This window comes from Apis cerana, linkage group LG13 (genome assembly GCF_029169275.1).
Source record: "Apis cerana isolate GH-2021 linkage group LG13, AcerK_1.0, whole genome shotgun sequence".
Taxonomy (NCBI): Eukaryota; Metazoa; Arthropoda; class Insecta; order Hymenoptera; family Apidae; genus Apis; species Apis cerana.
Genome location: NC_083864.1, coordinates 9219725 through 9239186, shown reverse-complemented (window position 1 = coordinate 9239186; position 19462 = coordinate 9219725). Strand labels below are relative to the sequence as shown.

General features: G+C 37.4%; 1 protein-coding gene across 5 annotated transcripts in view; it reads left to right on the top strand.

Moving 5' to 3' along the window:
* The window catches only part of LOC108003973 (uncharacterized), a 272622-nt gene that overhangs the window by 147034 nt on the left and 106126 nt on the right, over positions 1–19462 (top strand). Inside the window, exon 1 of one of the 5 annotated variants that reach the window (XM_062084091.1) lies at positions 14483–15158. The exons of the other annotated variants lie outside the window; for them this stretch is intronic. Coding sequence (XP_061940075.1) covers positions 14960–15158 — 199 coding nt within the window. The 5' untranslated portion in view covers positions 14483–14959. Of the gene's footprint in view, positions 1–14482; positions 15159–19462 lie in introns of those variants that run through there. 5 annotated transcript variants of the gene reach the window in all.

Sequence of the window (19462 nt, the reverse complement as noted above, 5' to 3'; positions counted from 1 at the left end):
AGGAGATTAGGGAGGAGAAAGCGACGGAGGTGGAGGATCGGTGTTGTCCCAGCGATGAAGAGGCGCGTTCGCGGACGAGTGGCTTTCAGAGCGAGACGTCAGATCACGAAGACAAAGCCATCCATCCGAGAAGAAACCGGGGGACCGGCGCATTCCATCGCCTTACGAGGCGTCGTCCACACGCATGTTCCATCCACACGTGCACGAGCGCACAGGTGTGGTGTGGCTGTGTGTGTACGCACGCGTGTGCTTGCGGCTGGCTTCACTGTTTCTGAACCTGGAAGCCTGCGGTCGCGTCTACGCTTCGGGGTCACGCGACCTCGCTCGAAAAGAAAGAGAAGGCTGGGCCGCCGGGACGCTCGAGGGCTCGCTCTTCTATGTGGGCTGGACGTGGACCTGCCCAACGGGCCAACGATCTCCACGCTCTCGAAATCAGTTTAACGATCGGCCCTGAAGCGAAGCAGGGATCGGAGGACGGGGGGATCTTTTTTGGATGATACGGGTGCTGGTCTTACGTGGGCCAGAGATCGTGGATGATGGAACGGTGGAGGATGGATAGGGATTTAATGTCTTTTTGGTTTTGATTGGCGTACAAATTGCGGTAGGGATATCTTGTTTGTAGTACTTGACTTGTAGCCTCGTTATTGAAAATTGATAAGACTTTTTGATTTTTTCACGATTTTTGAATCCTTTGAAAGATTTGGATAGGATATATTTTATTATATAATTGAAGTTTTTGTCCTCCTTCAAGAGATTGATCCTCCTTCAAAATTGTTGTATCGAGTTTCGATATGTCGAATGATATTTTTGATGTTTTTATATCTCATATATTTTTGATTGCAATCGAATAAATTAGAATTTGTTATTGTCAAAGTATTCGTGTAACCAGATATTAACTAAATTCTCTGCTAGAAGATTGAATCATTGAACGATATTTTTCGTTTTTCATATATTTGGATTGCGATCGAACAAATTAGGATTTTTTACATTCTAAGTATTCGTAACCAAATACTAACTGAATTCTACTGCTGGAAGATTAAATCAATTTGATATTTTTAATGTTTCCCTCATATATTTTCAATTGCAATTGAACTGAATAAACAAATCAACAAATTTGTTTTTACTGCTATTAACTACAATTATCAAAGTATTCGTGTAAGTAAATGCAAATTTCGTTCAAACTACAAATCCAACGAGCGCACAATCATCCCCCGTTCCTCCGAAATGGAAAGCGAATCCATCGATCTTCATCATTCACCGCACAACGATCGGCCATCCATCGCGGAACCGGATCGAAATCTCTTCAAGGTCTGCGACTCGTCCCGCCGAGAGTAGACACTAATCCTTTAATATCATTTTACAAGGCGTCTTCTCGCGATCCCTGGACCGCGTGTCAGGTTATGGGAAGGCAGGACACGAGTCCAGGACGACACACCGCTATCGGCCCTCTCGAATCTCCTCTTAGCTTGACATTCAGGAGGACATCGATCGACGATATCGTTTCCCCCTTTTTCCTCTCGTTCTCTCGCCTACCCACTCTTCTTACCCTTCTTTTTCTTCTCCCTCTCTCTCCCTCTTTCTATCTGTCGCGTCGTTTTTCAATCTTCCCCGAAGAAGCTGAGGAAGGCGCACGCACGGAGCGCGCGTGTCACGCGAAGGGGAGGCAGAAGAGGGAGGGTCGCGTCCTTTTCGTTCGTTCGTAGCTTCGGAAAGAGCACGAGCTCGGATTGAAGAATCCTCCGTGACCCGAACCGGTCCGCCTCGTGCTCGTTCTATGGAGGTCAGAGGTTCTCAACCTAGGACAACGCGTGGACGTATTTTACTGACTTGACAGTCGATGCTCTCTGCGCTGCCGAGAAAATATTTTTTTATTATTTAATCGGGTTTTGAGATAAGAGATTTCGAGATATGGATTGGAATGGATGATACAATTTGGTGTTTAATTTGGGAAAGATTTTAAAGTTAAAGGTAAGATGTGATTAGATGTTTGTTTTAGTAATGCTGATGATGATTTTTGAAGATTAGGTGAAGATTATTCGAGAGAGATGGAATAGAAATATACGAGGTTTTAGGAAAATATTATATTTCAGATTGTTATGTTGTTGATAATATGTTGAAGGCGATAAAAAAATGGTTTGATCCAAATTTAATCACTATCTAAATTCTTAGATAACGAAATATCTCTCGATCGATGATGGGATAAAAATTAATAAAAAGATCTATTTCCAAGATGAAAATAAAATTTCTTTATTTAATTTGTGGAAAAAATTAATCGTTGTATATACGGTTTACGATTATTATCGTAATTATATATTATGGCGATTTTGAAAGTGCATGAAGATAGAAAATGGAGTGCGACTGGTTTTTTTCTCCTCTTTCTAATTCGCTAATTTAATTATAGTATTCTACGAAAACAATTAGAAATGACATTGTTAAATATAAATTAGTGATTATCATCGAGTTAATTAAAATTCTGAATTTAGCATAAAAGATTGCAAAAGTGATTTTTGAATGAAAGAAGTAAAGAGGAAAGGAATAAATGAATGAATGAATGAATGAATGAATGAATGAATGATAATAATAATAACAATAACAATGAGATATGTTAAAACTGAAAGTATAAAGTGAGAAGTTGTGAAAGTAATTTTAAATTAACGTACAACTATGTTTACATTACTGGACTATAAATTTGGTAATCTTTATGACTTAATGAAAGCTTGGCTATAATAGAAGGTATGCAATCTTATCTATTCCTCCCGATAATTATACCATTTTGTTCGCTCGTAAACGAAAGTTGCAACTTTATTTAATTTCTTGTGCACGATTTAATAGTGACGTTGTGTAACCAAAATGAATCAAGAGGGAACTTAATGACCGAAGCAGTCGACGTTATTAAAACATAACTAATAACACTAATAGCAATAATTATGAGAAACGTGCTAATTTCGTAACAGGTTGTTGCTTCGAGTGACAAGCGGCTGTTTTCTAAAATTCGCATAGAACTTTCCAATCTACTTTCAGTAGCTTTTCACATTTAATCGAAACGTGTTATTAACGATAAGTAGTTAATTAAAACATTGAATTAAATTTACGTCGAATTACTTAAGTATACGTGATAATTGTACGGTATTTTAATAGAATTATTTTTTATACATTATATTTTTATTTTCTATTTTTTTCGTTACGTTGAAATCAAATGTTTTAATGTATTAAAAATTATTATTATGTCGGATTAAACTGTCAAAGAATGGACTTTTGATCCGATAAATCATGATTTTACGTATTTAAAATGATACGATATAAGATCTTATTATCTTTAAATAAAATATACATATTTAAAAGATATAAGATATCGATTAAATTGTGAACAATTGGAATTTACGTGAGACAATAAAATTACAGCGCCACACTGTGGCGCGACAATGTAACGAACATAAAACTATCTCTCTCTCTCTCTTTCTCTGTCTCTATTACCGTCTCTTTTCAATTAACCCAACTTCTCTGTACCTATTTCTGTGTTTATTTTGATCTCTAGAATCAACTAGTCGTCAAAGAAAATTCTTTTTCTTCTTGTGTATATTTATTTGCGAATAAAAATTTATAATATTAAAATTAAGTCAACATGGACGTTAAAATAAAATTGTTAAAACATAAATTTGATCAAATTCGCACATTCTCACCCTTTCTTTCTCGTAGAATAAAATTTGTCTCAGAACAAGAAACAGATTAGAACCATTTCGCAATATCAAGTTGCGGACAAGGCATCGTGGTATCATCGTAGGAAAAACGTGGACGACGAGATCGTTGGGTCGTCGATTCGCGTGCAACGGCAGCCGTTACTTGTGCCATTGTTGCACAACACACATCGGCGTGGAATAGTCGTCACCTTCGGTGACACGTCACCTCTGACTTTTGCGACGTGCTGCGAGAGAAGCAACGCTCGAGCACGTTCCATGAAACGGCCTAATCCGCGCTCCATTGCATATCCACTGAATAGCCAACCGTGTGCCTCTATACCTGATTTTGCTTAGTTCGAGGTAGTGGAAGGAAGGAAAGGATTCGCCTTTGCCCTTTCGTGTTCTCCTTCTCCGTGGAATTTTTTCCCCTAGGCCGATATCGTTATTAAAATGGACGATGATGGCGCTGGTGAGTGGGCGTGTGGATTGCCACAATTCGTTGGGGAAATTCAGATAGTTTTCTCGTTGAGTGTCGTTCGTTTAATCTGGATAGATGGCGTGAAGGAGTGAAATGGGTATGAAATTTGTTCTTATTGTGTTTTTTGTATGTCGTGATTGTGAATGAGAAAGTTTTGGATTTTAAAGAAAATTTAGAAGTATGAATTTAAAAGTAATGAATTGCCAATAATTATTTTATTTTTTGCATATGTTGGTGTATGTCATTTTCCATAATTATGAAATATTACACATACTTGAGATATTGATTACTTCATGTGAAATGCAGTTAGAAAACTTACTTAATGGTTCTGATTGATCTGATCTATCGCTTGCAACACTTTTGCGTTGAAAGGTTATAAATGTTTTTATTGGTTACATCTGAACAGAAAAATAAAGATAGAAATGGGTAATAATTTAAATGGGGTAATAATTGATGAAAATTAAAAATTTCAAGTAATATTGTATCACACGTAAGTTGAAGAAATTATCAAACATATTTACACATTTAACCTTTAAAATTTTCACAATAATTTATGTTTGAAAAAGTATTTACATAACAATTTTAATAAATTACTAATAGATTAACAACGTTTATTTACAAATATTTTAATTAGATTTAAAAATATTTAAAAATATTCTGAAATCACTTAATAGATCAACTATAAACTGAATCAAAAAACTATATTTATTACACAATTTCTCCAATAATAGTCCTTCCAAAAGATATTAACTTAAAATATCGAACGAAAAACTAATAACACCTCACCATCCCGAAGAATCTTTGAATCATTCATTAAACCGAGGATAGCCATTGTCCGCCTTCGTTCATTTGGGATGAAGAAAAAAAAAAGCGAGTCACGCGTTCATTTTCTTTCGACTTGTCAGCCAAGAGGTCGACCTAGCCGACCTCTAGGCGTAATTACACAAAGGTCAAAGATTTAATGGAGTTGGCCTACGCAATTGTTCCCCACAATGCAGCCTGCGTAAATAAGTAACGTCTCTCCTCCGATCCTGGAGGAGAAGAGCGAGCACACGAGCCTCCTCCGTGAACACGCGCTCTGGACCAGTCCTCTCATAGACCACGATGCTCGCTTATTCTAACAACCGTTGCCAACCGAATAGAATACCCGGTCGGTTCCTTTTTGTAAAATGCAAATCCCTCGACCGCGAGCTTGCAAGGTTGCGCCGTGTGAACGAGATCCCGAGTCGAGTTCTTCGGGGTCGAGGCGTACATTCTAGCGACATTGTTTCCTCTTACTGGCCACCTTGTTTCTCTTGTTTCGATCACATGCGGAATTTCGTGGCTACAGATTGTTCTCTTGTCAAGTTGTGGCTTTTTCCTTTTCTTCCAAATTTTAGGTTAGGAATTATATCGGTTCAAGGTTTTTTTTTTGATTGGATTCGTTCGTTTTTGGAGATTTGTTTTATCATTAAGATGAAGATGAAAGTTTAAGATACAATTTATATCACAGTCATCGAAACAAATTTACAAATTGATTAATTATTTCTTTGAAACGCCAATCGTTTTACATTTCGTTCATTTCAGAATCATCATCGATTTCGATGATTAGCAGGATTAGCTTCGATGATAAATAAAATAAAATAAAACAGGGAAGTTATTAAGAAGATGATCATAATCCGGACATCAAACGAATTATGATAAATACTTAAGACTTATAAAATCGCGTATTTTAATTCGATGAGAGTCAAGACTTCATTATTCGATCGTGAAACGGTTAATACCAGCGTCGTGACGCTCGGCTCGTTATTAACATATTAGAAAGCTAGGCGAGGAGTACTTCATATTTTTACGATTCCCGAAAAAGGCGGCTTGCGTCAGAATCGTTGATCAGCTTTTGATACATTATCTGTTTCATTATGTGCATGGCATTTATTACTTATTGTGCTGCATACCCAGTGAAAGTAACGTCCATGGAGCACGTTCATCTCGCAAAATTCAAAGCTGCTTTCTTTTCTTGTTATCGGCCTCTATGCCGATGGAACGATAAAAATACGAGCACGAACACGAGTTTCCTCTCATTGTTATCTTAATTTCGATTCCACGTTCACTTCCTCTTGAGCAATTTTTCTGAAATGCCTGCTAAATTTCGTAAATTCATGCCAGGATTTTCGAAACTAGGAAGAAGAATATTCATTAGAACACTCTTTATTCTCTTGTTTTTGTTTTCTAGAATTTTGAAGAAAGATTCATTAGATCTTCATTTTTCTTCGTCATATCTTCGTATCATCTTTACTGCATTCTCTTTCTCCTCATCTTTTTCCCCTTTTTTATTATATCTCTTCGAGATTGAAATTCTAAAAGAACCAAACGGAACGAAAAAATGGTATATCCTACCTGAATAAGCATAACGGAATAACGATCGTTCGTTTCGATTCGTTCCAAACTCGACGATACCGAAAATTCCTTTCTTCCCCCTCTGAAGAAAGAGAGCAAACTTCGATACGACCCTCTCGTTCGAAATCGAAAAAAAAAAGAAAAGACGACAAAGTTCCCTCGAATAAAGTAAGGAAAGGATAAGGGAGGAATAAGGAAGAAAGGAAGGGGGAGGACGCGGAGGAAGAGTGACATCATAGGTCTTTGTCCACGGGACGGGAAAGAAGGTGTGGGTGGGGTGGCCCGTGCGAGGATTGTCGTAAATGTCTTCATCCGTAAGATATGAGATGCCGTGGGCGTTTCACGGGCACGCGGGGGCTCGCGTGGACACCGGCATTCGGCCGCATTAACCTCCGCGAAAAGACGTGGCTCGAGGTGAAGGTGAAGAGGAAGCGGAGGAAGAAAGATGTCGAGCCGGCCCATATGGTGTATCGCGCCAGATAATCGAGATGCTGCCACTTTTCCTCTGGAAACTGTGCCTCCCCACCGTCCAATAATCCTCCATGTTTCGTGATAATCCGTTAGGACGTTTGGCCGATGGTAATCGGCAAGAAAGGATCCTCCTTCAAGTTCGCAACAGAAGAGATAAATTTCAGCTTCGAACGGCTTGAGTTGATCTCCGTCATGTGTGCATCGGCTTAGAAATTGTTTTTTTCATTTTGAAAGCGAGTTATAATGTTATTATAATGTTCTACTTGTAAATGTTATTTATAAGAGGTTTTTTAAATTTTGGAAATTTGAATTTTTAGAGTTCAAGAATTTTCGAAATTTTTAATAATCTTTGAGACTAGATTGAATGGTTGGAGAAAGTGAAATATTGGAATTTTCGAGAATCGGTAATAGGTTAGGTTTTTGTGCGATCGATGCGCGATATGATTAAAGAAGGTTTAAGGTCTAAAGTATGAAAGTTATTAGAATTATCAGTTTTATTTTTAGTTTAATTTCATTATATCGATAACACGTTGAATTATGATAAAAATCATAATATAAATATTTTCAAACTTGAACACGTGATAAGAAATCTATATCGGATAATACAACACGTCGAGAGTTAAATCGAATAATAGTTAAATCGAAGCGTTGTTTTTGGCGATGTTTCACTTAAATAAAAATGAATTCGGATAACTTTCTTGATGCATCATTGGTGCATTGTGGGTGGATCCGTGTTCCTCTTGATTTGAGGTTAGGATAGTCGAAGAAGGGAGTTTACTTTATGAATGGTGTAGATAAAGATACAGATTTCGCGATATGAGCAATGTTTACGTTCGACGTGGCGGTGCCACGAGAATTTACAGAAAATTCGACGAAGGATATTTCACGTCACGACACGTTACAACAATTCATCCAATAAATTATATTCACCGTTATGCTTCCACCGTATCGTGTACACTTTTGTCATTCTTATCGCACGCAGATTAAACTATTATACTAAATTGTTTATACCGTTACGTCATAAAAATGAAAAAGGAAGAAAAAGAAAAATCGAAATGCAGCAACGAAATAATCATCGTCATTCGCGAAAGAAGAGCTTAAATAAGATACATAAATCAGCGGACAGGTTAAAAACCCGAACCCCCCTTTCTCCCCTCTGTCCACTGTGTCCAAGCCTCGCCTTTCATCCCTCGCCAAACACGATCACCTTTTACACCCATAGAAAGTCGGCCGTTCCTCCGCGATCCCTGATTCTTCCGTTTCGTCGAATCCAGTTACACACAGTACCCTACACAGAGAGTGTGCGCCAACCTCGTGACACGAGAGGCTTTTACCTGGCCGTCTCCGTATTCCCGGAGCGGTGAAATTCCAAAGAAGACTCACCTCGGAGGTTCGCGTCGCGTGTTGGCGTTGCACGTGGGCTGTGGTACCACATTGAGAGAGAGAGAGAGCTCCCCTCCTCCCCTCCCCTCGCACAATGCTACACCTTGGCCCGTGGTACACGGGAATAGGTCGAGACCCCGACGTGTCAGAGGTGAGGCCGCACCCTGCATTGTGTCCTGCCCACGTGACCGTCGTACGAGTCGTCATTCGTGTCAACGTTTGGCCCATGAATCCTTCTACCACATAGAATGGAAACGTGCCTCTTTCTTGGTATATATTATACACGTGCGTGTTGGTAACGAGTTATATGATAAAGCCGTGGCGCGCGGCGGTTCTTCTTTTTTTTTTTTTTTGCCGCGCGATTCCTGGACTCTCTCGGGGAAGAAGAGTTTTAGAAACGTGGATCGTTTCGTGGAATGGCCGCGGCCGTCGAGTTCTCGGTGTTTCTGCAACTGGTGGGGTGTCTATGAATGGGCTAGAGGCACCAGGGTTAAGAAACGATGTGGGTTGTTGCCGATGTGCTCTCGACCGGCCGAGAGCACCATTCCCTGATCGGAATTCATTCCTATTCGTGTTGGAACACGAAGGAACGGATGTAAATTTGTACGAAACGGTAAAGTGCCGTTTAAATCCCTCCTCCCCCGATCGGGATTTCCTTCGAAAAATTGTATCCTCGATTTGAAACATAGATTTTCCAAATATGTCGAAATACATATGTCGATTTACATATCACGTTATTTTACATTATTTCTCCATTCCAGTTCCAGTTCCAGAGAATTAAATTCATTCGAAATAAATTACGGGCGGCTTTTACGCGATCCACTTTCCGCGAGACAAAGGCGAAACTCAAAGCGGACGAGAGCGCCGCTTAATTCGCCAGTCATGTCGGTTCGAGATCAATTGCCCTTCCCGATAACATAACTCCGCCCCGGCATATTGTGAACCATCAACCACCTCGGCCACGGGCGGGCGATAGAGCCCGCCACTACGCGACCGATTCAATTTATCGGCGGGTAATTTAATGCAAACGGTCACGCAGTCGCCAATTACAGGCCTCGTGAATAATATGGCGCACGTTTGACCGAGTGAAGTCTAAGCGTCTAAGGTTGTAACCTTTGAATCGGCGACTTTCTATCGGCAATCCTATCGGTACGGTATGGTGTGGTGGGATGGATATACCAAGTTCGATACTAAAACGCCCCGTTACTCCATAAATCTTCGCCGACCGTCGAAACACACGACGCGTGTAAAACCGTTCGAAGTCAAATTGCGCCAACGGTGTGTACGCCTGACGTTTCACCTCGGCGGGCCTTGGAGGAGTTTGTTAATTAAAAAAGGAGGGAGGTGGGGAGGGAGGGGGAAAAGATGGGACAAGGAAAGAAAGATATCGTTAGGCATGCCAGAGGCTATCAACGCCCGGAATCTAATTAGCATTCCGTATTAGTAGCAGCAGCATTTCCTGAATGAAATCCCCTGTTACCATGTGCACTTGTAGCACAAAATCTTGGAGAAGCTTTGGTAATTAGTATGCGAAGCACGTTCTTCAAGACATTACAAGGTAGTTCCATTTGCTGCTTACTGTTATTAAATAATTGAATTTATGATTGTGTGAGTTGCTTGCTATTCGTATATACTATTTTTTGCTACTTTGTATACCGAGCATTCTTATGTTTGAATATTTGAGAAAAAAAAATAAGAGCTCGAAGAAGATGGGTAAAGTTCATTTTGGAAAGAAGAGAAAAAAAGAAGAAGAATAGCCTGTGTATATTTTCTCAAACGTTTTATTTGTCATTCGAACTAAACGAGGATAGGGTTTCGTCTATGAAAATGTGGATTGAGGTTTTGTTTATCAAGCTACGAGCAATTGAAATTTACATTTCCATTTAAAAGCACTCATTCTCCATTTAAAAGCAAATCGCTCAATAAATTTAATCGTTCAATAAAACTCAATAAATTTTTCATTTTGATCCTTTAAAGATGTCTTCTCTTAATCTTTCTTGATATGTTTTTATATAACGAGTGAAATGCGTAATGGCATAAAATTCAATTTTATTGAAGTAATAACCTAGAATTTTTATTTACGAGAAAGTATGATCAATGAGCAACGATCTCGTAAAATTTCCCTGAATGAATCTGTAGAAGCGTAATAGCGAGGTCAAATCGTAGGCAGTTATACTCGAGTAATCTCCTCCCTCAGCGTCTTTTCTATTCCATCCTTTCCTTTTATTAGTGGAGAATCGACAAGCTGATCGTGAGCAAAGATTTACGAGGCTTCGTTTTATAAACCGTTGATCTCCGGTTAATTCATTGTTATTACCGGGACTGATCGTTACTTTGTAAATAATTTCTGGTAAAAACGTACTGGCAAAATGCGCGTTTCCTGGATTTCTTTGCGCGGACATTTTACGACGTAGTTTTGTAAAAAGGTTTACTCTTAAATTTCAGTTAAGTGGAAAGTTCAATTGCACGCTGTTCTTCTCTCTTTGTTCTAACTATTACTTTATATATATATATATACTTCGAGTATTGTGAAAATTATGCTTTGAAAAATTTTTAAATTAAATTTTTATACTATTTTTATATTAAATATTACATTATATATTTTTTTATATTATTTTTAAATCGAATTAAATAATTTTGATTGAAATTTTTAAATTCAGTTTAAAAAAATTGAAATTTTTTTAAATTGAAATGTTTTTAAATGATTACATATATATTAAGTATATGGAATGTATATGAAATATATTTTTATTTTTATCGAGTTAAAAATATTCCATAAAAATTGATCGATGAAATTATATTAAAAAAAATTCTTGCTTCTAATCATATTTGTTACATTCGTTTTCTATCTGTTACAGGTAAGCAGAATTTCTGGATACTATCCATTCTATTTCTGAAAAAAATATATGGCTGCGTTTGATCGTTTGCCGGGATTTCTTCGAAAGGTAGATATGCATTAAAATTGACAGAATATATATATTAACAGAGTAGCTTTTCGTGTTGTTGCATCTTGTACAGTAATATTTAAAGACCTCGAGGAATTCTCACACTTTGGTTAGAGGTCGGATAGAGAAATGGCAGAAAAATCAGAACGTCTAAAGAAACGAAGAATTTATGAAAGCTTTAACCTTTCAAGTTGCATTAGCTTCCACTATTCTTAATTTAAGAATAACAATCATTATTTTATTATCACACTTAGATATATATATATATATATATATATATATATTAAAAGAATTTTCCAAGACAAAGAAAATAATTTCAATTTTTTTTTCGAATGTGTTATTATAAATTAAAAATTTGTAATAATAAAATATATAATTTAATTTTTCAAAAGTTATTGAAATTCTTCTCGAAAAAATTTCAAATCAGAACTTTCTACGTTATTTTTCAACTCGATCTCGATTTTGAATTCGATGAAATTTTTCTTTTTCATACCGAATAGAGAAATCTCCCCTAAATTTCTATCCTCTAAATTGAAACGAAGAACAGAAAGTTACAGGCGGAATAATAATAATAATAACAACAATAATAATAATAATCGAGCCATATATTTTACCATCGATAGATAAGAGGGCAGCGTGAAATCAGGATGTCAATTAAAACGATGGAAAATCGTAGGAGAGCAAAAAAATTCCCCATGCGCGATATACGATGAAGCGAAACTCGTGACCAGTGGCTGTCTTGGTAACGTTGTAATTAGATAGCGACACGTAACAGGGTGATCGGTATCTCGTTAATGGGCTCGCTCAAAATTCATCCAGTTGGCTACTATCCGTAGAGCTTTATATAGTCGTTCTATAAAATTTGACGTGTTCGATCCACGGCTAATTGCTACATCCATGATACGAGCCAATTACCGTGGCTAATTTTTATCACGCGAACGTATCATTAATATCGTGTTTTACCGTGCATTCTATGGCTTCGAGCCTTGTTTAGAAACGGATTACCCTTACGAATTTGTAATATCATATCGAATTTACAGGATACTTTGAACCTTTTCGTTTCTCGTTTCAAAATTTTTATTATTTATAGCAGCAGTATAATATGAATTTGGATAGATATGATGTTAGAAGATTGAGGCAAACACGTGACCATTGATTTAATAAAAATGATAATTCGTTTTATCGTTATTTTTAATTGTTATAATTTTTTGTTAATATTTTGAAATTAGATTGTTAAGAAACTTTGCGGTTTAAAAAAAAATCAATAGAAATGGAAGTTTTACGATAATTTCTACGTTGTCCTTCTTACTGGCATTTTTCTCTCCGTTTCTGTTCCGCATGGAAGAATTCTCGAGATTGCAATTATGTCTAATAACTCGTGGAATATCTTAGTCCGTGAAGATTCACAGTGGGTTCAGAGAAATGATTCTGAGAAAGTTGTACTGACCTTCAAAAGATATGAGAGAACAAGAAATACCACAGCCATTGTTAGTTCCAAGAGTAAGAAAAAGTATGCAGAAAAGTATGAGTAAGAAGTAATGAAAATTACGTTTTAAATGTTTTGCGAAAAAATCTTTGAAATCAATCTTTCAAATTCACATTTCCATTCATTTGATGACAAAATTATAATGATAACAAAATATTAATCGAAATTTCTGCTATCAAAGTGCAGAAAAAATCTACTATTGTATTATCTACTTTTATGGAATTGTAAATCAACATAACGGATTTATAAATGATTAATTAACTGTAAAAATAAATAATCATGGAGATAGAATCACTAGATTGATTTTTTTACACCATCATTCTCACAATAATGAAACATTGATTATAATATTCAATACGATTCTACTTAATCAATTCTACTTAATAATTTTCCTATCGTTGCATCGATATCTTACGATCCTCGATAGATAAACAAAATATTGTTTGCTGATTCAATTATTATTATATGAATTAATAATTTCAATTACCTTCGAAGGGTAAAGTGATTGTTAAATAGAAATACAGTGGAATAGAAAAAAAGAGAGAAGGAGACTTTTATCCGGTTGCGAGATCGAGATTAGAAAAACCTTCACGTATCTCGTCTTAAGAACCTTTATTTTACGCGAGGAAATAGAGAAGGAAAAACAGAAGCGAAATAATATGATAGACTTTATTTTACAAAACTTTATTTTAATTATTAATTAGATACGAATATTTGTTTTATCGATTTTTTTTGAAAGGAATTATTAAATCGTGCTATCGATGACTTAGATAATAAATTCCAATAATTATACAAATATAAAATATTATAGAGAATAAAAGACAAAAATGAAATAATAGGATAGCCTTATTTTATAAAACATTGCGATAATTATTACTATTACGTTTTCGATTAGATTGAAATATTTCATCGATCCTTCTTGAAACGAACAATTATTAAATTGAGAATATATATAACTATCGAGAATATAAATAATAAATTCTAATTAATTATACAAATTTCATATTATAGAGAATAAAAGACAAGAATGAAATAGTACAATTTTTATCAATATCGTTAGATTATAGAAAATTCAATCCTTAATCTCACGAATAATTATCCAATTTTTATATTTTAATGTAAAACGAGAATATATTGGACAATTAGAAAAGAAGAAACTGAAACAATTTCACCCTTACCATCTCCATCTTCATCACGATCCCTTGACAATCGAACAATCGCTCACAGGTATTTAAAACCACGTACGCCCTCCTCGTTGCCTTTTCGCAACGATCTCTAAGAATCCCTCTCGGAAGTCCTTCTCGCGTTCGCGTCACGAGTCTCCCAGAGCTCGATCAAGCGCAATAAATCCCCGCTCGAGTTACAAGCGGCGCGTGAAAAACCGTGCGCCGCGAAGCATCGAACTAAAACAGAGAAAGAGTGAGAGTAAGAGTGAAAAAGAGAGAGAGGAAGAGCAAAAGAAACAAAAACAAAAGCGAAGCGAGAGCGAGAAGAAGAAAAAAGGGGGTAAAGGGGAGGGGGAGGGGGACAAAACGACGAAGAGCGAATCGAGGCGCTCAACTCCGTTCCTCGTTGCAGAACGAACGAGAAGAAGAAGAAGGGGGGCGGAAGGGAGGGGAGGAGGGTTCGACTTGAGCGGTGCTTGAACGACACCTCCCAGCCCCGCGATAAAGATGTAAATCTGGCTGTAAGCGAAGAGAAGTACGAGCACGGCAGCGGTCGCTATTAATTCATGCATGCATTGTTACGTGTCAAGGCGCGCGGTGTATCTGTCGGCAGATCGTCGTGACGAGATAAGCGAGGCGAAAACCTTCCTCCTCCTCCTCCTCCTCCTTCTTCTCTCGATCGGCAGCCTCCTCCCGCGTTGCCGCGAGCTCCTCTCTCTCGAGAGAGAAGGCAACTCGCACGACGAAAAGGCCCCTGCTTCGCACCGTGGCGAAGATTAATCGTCCACGTCGGGCGGACGTCGTGATAATTCCTTTAAACGACACGCGGCTACGCGAAGACCGGTCGTGATACGCGAAACGCGGGCCCCGACGTCGATACCCGCGACGCTGGTAATTATTTCGTTTAGCGCAGGAACGATGGACGGGTGCCGTTAAGGGGCGACGGAGGTTTCGACGGAAGAGCCTCGAATGATGGAATGGAATTGTCGGCGATGGAATTGAAGGGGGAAGTTACATGGGTTTGGTCGGGTTTGTCAACGAGGTGTTTCGCGGAAGGTGGGTGGGTTGTCGAGATCGGTTCGAAAAGCGTGTTTGAAGGCGTTTGGGATCGTTGTGTATTGTTGTCGTTCGAGGTGTTTGGAAAAGGAGATTTGGCCGAGGAGAGTTGGGTTCGAGGTAAGTTTGACTTAAAAAAAAAAAGAAAAAAGAAAAAAAGAGAAAAAAATGATCAGACTTTTAGAAAGGTAGAATCATCAATATTCAATAAAATGTAGATAAAATTAACGAAGTTTTAAGAGAATTTGGGAGAAGAGTAGAATCACCGGTATTCGAAACACCTTCGGTAAATTGGGTCAATGGAATTTGGAGAAAGTTTGGAATCATCGAAGGGATTTTTAGAAAGCGAAGTCGTTTCGAGATTAAAATATGTCTGTTGGCCGGACGAAGTACGAAGTTGGAAGATTTCTCCAAATCTAGGAAATTGATACAGACAATAACCGATGGCGTATATATGTATATATGTATAAATATAGTAATAGTATAATCAATGAATCTCTCGTTAACGTGGCAGGAAGCAGGGCCACCGATTTGTCGCGTAATGCACGATATCGTCGATCTCGAGGTCGCGATCACCCATGACCACCGCGTCAGACACGCGGTAACACGTGTCTGGTTTCCAATGAGAATTTAATTGCTCGAGCTTTCATTCGCCTACCTCTGAGGCAATGCTCTTCTCGGTTCTCTCATTTGCATCGAGAAAGCATGACCATATCGGGCCCGCTTCTCTATTACTCCTCTGTTCCTCCATCTCCTCCTCCTCCACGTTCGTGTTTCCTCGAGCGTTAGCTTCTCTCTTCGAAGAGAGAAAGCTTGAGAAAGGTTACTTCTACGAGAACCAGCGATTTTAATTGTTGCGTGAATTGTTGTGGTTGGAGGTTAGAGGAAGAGGAAGAGAGAGAAAGAAAGAGAGGGTTCGTGGTGTGTTCGTATGACTTGAGAATAGGACGAGGTTTAAGATTTTTTAGTAGATTCGATGATATCACTCGAATCTCGCATTTCTCTTTCTGAATTTTTTCAGAATTACATCATATAAAAATTATTTTGTGAATTGATGTTATACAATAACAAATACTCGTTAATTATCGCTTACCGAATAATTGTTATCGTATATATAATTGTTATCGCCTGATATATAAATAAAACGGTTGTCAGCAAATATTCGTCATTCTATATGATATTACTTTATTTAGAAAGATTTTATACAAGGATATCTCGATAACAACATTATATAATCGAGAAACGATAATCTTGATTTCTTATTTTTAATTGGAATTATTGATAATTGTGTTTGTACATGTTTGTTTTTTTATTTTACAAATTTTATTTATTTTTTCACAAATTTTATTGCAATATTAAAGATTATATTCGCGTTTAAAATTATTCTAAAATAATCGAAAATAATGATAGGAACATATGTTGTCACTTCTGAAACGTATTTGAACGGCAAATTGATTGCCTCAATAATTGTACAAATGTCAAGATTTCCATTAAATCCTTTTCCTATAATTACACTACCACATCGATCGTGAAAGAAAACAGATGGAATCGATCACGAAAGATTCTATTCTTAGAAAGCATCGTCACGTTAAATATTGCTCGTAGAAATAATACATATTCGTATCTGAAGTGAAACTTCAAGAACTTCTGACCTTGATTAGTCACTTCATGAAATATCTATTATAATTATATAACTATCGTCTTTAATGTTTTCTTCGTTCTTTTATTTTTCTTCTAGAAAAACAACTTTGTCATCCTCTTTTATCCTCTTTATTTTTCATTAATTAATCCAGATATTATTATTTTTATTTTACGCTACAATTATTCGCATTTCAAGAAACAAACGTTCGATCTTTTCACCATTTGGAAATATAAGCGCTACAATTTTACACTTAAGCTTTATAATTTCCATCAACTCGCACAATCACCGACAATTCTCATTGTCGGATGTTTATGCACGAGTAGGAAACGACAAGGCATATATTGACACGTATAAATGGCGATCGATAACGTGGATCGATGAGGCGATCTTGTCTCTTAATTGATGAATGTATGAATATACGAGAGAAAAAAAATCGAAAAAAAAAAGAAAAAAAAAAAAGAAAAAGAAAAAAAAATATCCAACAAAGATTTCCTCGGATCGGTTCGCTCGAAGCGATCGGGTTGGGTCAGAACCGCGCATTCCACGCCTATCTCACGACCGATATCTGATTACGAATTACTCGGCCAATAGATCGCATCTCTGCCAATTATCTCCCGACTCGATCGTCCTTGCAATTAAAAATAATTAAAAATAATGGTTAATGGGATTTTTATCGTCGAATCTCGTACCGCCTCGTACTCGTACGAAAAATTCTACTCTTTATCCGCGTTGATCGGGTTGCAGCCTGGACGTGACGCGTGCGCGCGCAACGGCGCATGCGCGGATGTATCGCGCGCGTTTATTAAAAAAAAAGTACGGATGCACGTAATAAAAATATTTCTCGCGGCTGTTTACGACGGTGTTAGAGGTGAGCAATAAAAGGCACTTTGTGCGGCTCGAAATTGATTGCGATATTAAAGGGAGGTATCCAATAAAGATAGCCTCGGGTGTCAGAAATTCATCACGGTATCTTGGCGAGAAACTTGGGAGTTTGATACTTTGATATTGTGCGGTATCACGTATCCCTTTCGCTCGAGGAAGATTAATTTAGATAGGGGTTGGATTGATTTAACGTGGACGTAAATGGTTATCACGGGGAAAGAAAAAATCGAATGTATAGTTGGAATGGTGTACAACTTGGTAAAAGCTTGATGATAATATTTCTGCAATAAATATCTGAAAATTTATAGATGATTTTGTGCGAGAATTGAGAATCGAATAGAAAAGTGGTTTTCGTTATTAGAGTTCTCGATTTAAGATTTTCTTCTTCTTCTTCTTCTTCTTCTTCGTTTGAAATACGACTGACTCCGCTAAAGATCGGAATAAATTGCGCGAAAATAAATTTTTATTCCATTCACGAGGCAATATCTTTATATCTTTTTAAATTAATATTTCTATATTTAAGATTAAGTATTAAGATTAAGTATTTCCAAAATGCTTTATAATAATTTGGAAAGCAAATGATTGTAGATAGCCTGTCCTAAAAAGTTTGAATAAATAAAATGATTAATGAGGCGAAAAATAAAAATCATCCGGACTACAACTACAGCACCGGCTCAATTAATCAATATCAAGCAACCACGTAGCGATCGCGAGTCGTGCACAATGTAACGTGGTCGCATAATTAACAGTACAGCTCGACTGTAACGTAGATTACGTGAACTCGGCACGATTGCATTCTTCCGCGACATCAAGCCCCACGAATCCCGTAATACTCGCGTTCCTCTGACGCGATAATGGCAATCGAAATATTATCGTAAATGCCACGTTCTCGCCCGTTTTATGGTATTTTCTTGATGGCCGTCATTTCTCTCTTCGTCCTAGGTCCTAGGGTTAAAGTTTTATCCCATGGGAACAACGAAGGAGACTCTTTTATCGACTCTTCATTCGTCAATCGCGAAAAATTTCTACGCGATAAACAATCATTCCAGATTCTTCTCCGTTCTATCGCCATCGTTTCTTCTATTATTGTTTAATAATATAGAAGAGAAGTGTTCTTTCTTTCTTTCTTTCTTTTTTTTAATGACATCACAAAAGTCAAAGATATTTTGGGAAAGTAGAATAATGGAAAACGAATAATGAAACGATGTGTTTTGCAAATTTTGCAAAAATAAAATAGAAGGGATTTGCGGATTGTGAAAAGAATTTTCAATTTTTAATACGTTGAAAATATACGAGGAAAGGGAAAAAGAGAAAGAATGGTTCGAAGTCATTGGCTGGTCTTTGGCTTCGTTCGATTGCTTTTTTAGGACGTTTTGTTGGTCGAAAACGAAGGCAACAGGTTGTTGAAGAAAGGAGGAGAGAGACAGGGATGGGCCTCTTTCGGTCGGTGTTTCCCTGTCCATCGGTAAATAGACGGGATAGACAGGACTGGAAGGTTCATTAGCGAGGTATATCAGGAGCCCAGCATTCCTCGCCTGTCGACCTTTGGACCCTTGTTCGGGTCAGAAGCGGCAACGGAAGGATTCGAGCAATTTTTCTAGCGGGTGAATCGAAAAATGACCCTCTTTCAGCGGGACGTTTAGTCTTGCACGCTGATTTATGCCTCGCTCCTTTGTGCGTACGGGTCTGGGCGTGACGTGGATTTTGCCAAGTTTAGGATACGTCGTCAAGTGAAAATTAGATTTGGTTACGTTTAAGAATTCGTGATAGAGAATTAAGTTTTGCACTTTTGCTCTAGATTAGATTTGATTTGAAAAATAAATGAAAGATCCAAAAATTGATCTCTCGTACGAATCTGAAATCGGAAACTAATTACCATCTATCGGTAACACTTCTCGAT